We start from the raw sequence: 2,256 nt of genomic DNA on the forward strand, positions 1-2,256 counted from the left end.
TCGCACTCCTTCTTACACTCGTCTCTTTCTTTCTTCCCCGCTACGTACTTCTTCCTCGAATCTTTTTTTTCGTTCTTCAGTCGTTTAATTTCTTTTTTCATTTATTCTCTTTCATGTTCTGTCGCGTCGTCGTTCTTCCTCCAATCTTTATTTCCTTTCTTCAGTTGTTCCTTTTCTTTCTGCAGTCGTTCAATTTCTTTCATTTCTTTTCTTTCATGTCCTGTTGCCTGTTCCACCTGCCTCTGTCTTCCCAACCTGTTCTCTTGCGCATGCTGCCTTTCCACTGCCACCAACTGGGTCATCTCTTGTTCGGCCTTTCTCTAGGCCTCCTCTTTCCGGGTCTTCTCTTCTTCGCACTTTTTCTCCAGCTCGACTATCCTCCCGATGCTCCCGCTCTCTTCCCTCTTCACTTGCTCCAATTCTCTCTTCAATGCCTCAATTTCTTGTAGGTGGCCGTCGATTGTCGCCTCCGCTAGCTGCCTCAACTCCGTGGCACTGTTTATCACTTTCAGATAAATGCGCTCCATCGATAGACTGGGGTTGTCCTCCTGGGTAACAGAAAATAATATTATAATTTAGAAAAGCATAAAATAAAATGATCAACTGCGAAGCTGCAAAGCTTTATTGACATCTCTATGTATGTACCGAAGTATGATATTTACCTGTACGTTTCGTTGGGGGTGGGTGTCGTCCAAGATTTCCTCTACACTTGCATCTCTCACATCGTCGTCTTCATTCTAAAAGTGGAGAGGAGTAAAAGAAATTGAATTAGTAAACAAAATACCCAACAAGAAAAATACTGAAAATTGTACAATATGTACAGGGTGGTCCACAGACCCCTTCCTTTATTTTGCTCATACTGTACCGCATGCAGGCGTGCGGGCGGGCTTGCCTACCGTTTCTCACCACGACGGCGCCTTACGGCCCCGTGCGAGTACGCGACCCGCCCGCACGCCTGTATGCGGTACAGAATAAGCAAAGTAAAGGAAGGGGTCTGTGGACCACCCTGTATATCGAAGTATGATATTTACTTGTGAATTCATCCCCTTATTCCTCTTGGATGCTGGAAGGCTTTTTGCTTCCGTCTGCTTCCTTTTGGACCGTGTTACCACGGAGTTGGTCGTCTTCACCTTCAGTTGGGCTGCAGCAGCCGACACGACTGTGTGGTCTTCATTCTAAAAGTGGAGATGAGTGAAAGAAAGTGAGTTAATAAAAATACCCCAACAAGAAAAATACAGAAAGTTGCACATTAAGCGGCACTTGGCCCCAAAGGACAGCTTACTTCTGTTGTGGGTCGTCGTATGCACTTGTCTAAAGCATCTCTGAAAGTAAAATTTTAAATAAATTAGCACCACAATTTGAAGCATTTGCGCAAGAATTATAAGAGAAAGTTTAACAAACCTAAGCTGCTCCATCATTTCCGGCCTCAATTTCTTGGCGAGCACTATTGCAGTGAATTGGTGCCGCAGAGCGTCGGCATTTCGAATTCCAAAGTTCTAGAGAAAAAAAAGATGTGGTTAACAAAAGTGAGCGAAAACTCCAGCCTAGAGATTGAAAAAATACTCACAGCTTCGCCATTTCCTGCCAGGTCCGCTGTCCGCGCAAAATACATTCCACATTTAGGCGTAATATTAGATCTGAAACATTACACATATGTTACACAGTACGTTCGAAAACGATGAGGCATTCCGAGCAATTACACTCAACAGAGAAAAACTTACCGATAGTCATAGATGTTTTGGAGGTCGTGCTTCTTCACGCTATCCCACACGAAGGTCAAAGAAAAATGCCCCTCATCTTCCACAATGAGCACCCTTACCCCCCCATCTCGAAGAGTAACTGTGTGTCAGGCTCGAACGTATCTCTATACACTACGGCCCCGCCTCCAGACTGTAAGAAGAACAAAACCATGGCTTATGAACAACGAACTCTTCAAAAACTGCGTAAGAAATAAATTACTTGAGAGAGAGAGAGAGAGAGAGAGAGAGAGAGAGAGAACACGAAATAAAACAACACGAATCAGCATACCTGGATATTTCTGGCCAAGGATTGTTTGTCTGAGCAATGGAACAAGTTGAACACAATCGATTCTTGTGTTGGCCGTGTGAACATCTTGGATTCCGGCCACGATTTGTGCACGAATATTATGCGCATAAAATTCTATGCGCTGCGCGCACGAATCGTGGACATAAGTGATAAAACAATGTGCGCACGAATCCCCATTTTAAAGTGAAGTATTTTCCGAGACTTGTTCGC

General features: G+C 44.2%; 1 protein-coding gene across 1 annotated transcript; it reads right to left on the reverse strand.

Moving 5' to 3' along the window:
• Positions 1-6: 6 nt before the first annotated feature.
• LOC127751429 (uncharacterized) lies at positions 7-1,043 on the reverse strand. The gene is made up of 3 exons (XM_052274978.1): positions 1,032-1,043; positions 663-737; positions 7-548 (listed from the first exon to the last, which is right to left on the reverse strand). Exons 1-3 carry the CDS (start codon positions 1,041-1,043, stop codon positions 321-323), a joined length of 315 nt encoding a protein of 104 aa, XP_052130938.1. The 3' UTR covers positions 7-320.
• Positions 1,044-2,256: the final 1,213 nt, after the last annotated feature.

Source organism: Frankliniella occidentalis, unplaced genomic scaffold (genome assembly GCF_000697945.3).
Source record: "Frankliniella occidentalis isolate FOCC.00 unplaced genomic scaffold, Focc_3.1 Scaffold482, whole genome shotgun sequence".
In the NCBI taxonomy this organism is placed as follows: Eukaryota; Metazoa; Arthropoda; class Insecta; order Thysanoptera; family Thripidae; genus Frankliniella; species Frankliniella occidentalis.

What these genes read in the sequence shown, in the direction of transcription:
- LOC127751429 (XM_052274978.1), bottom strand. An exon ending in ACCCCCAACGAAACGTACAG is followed by an intron (nt 549 to 662) that starts GTAAATATCATA and finishes TCTGTTACCCAG; the next exon opens with GAGGACAACCCCAGTCTATC.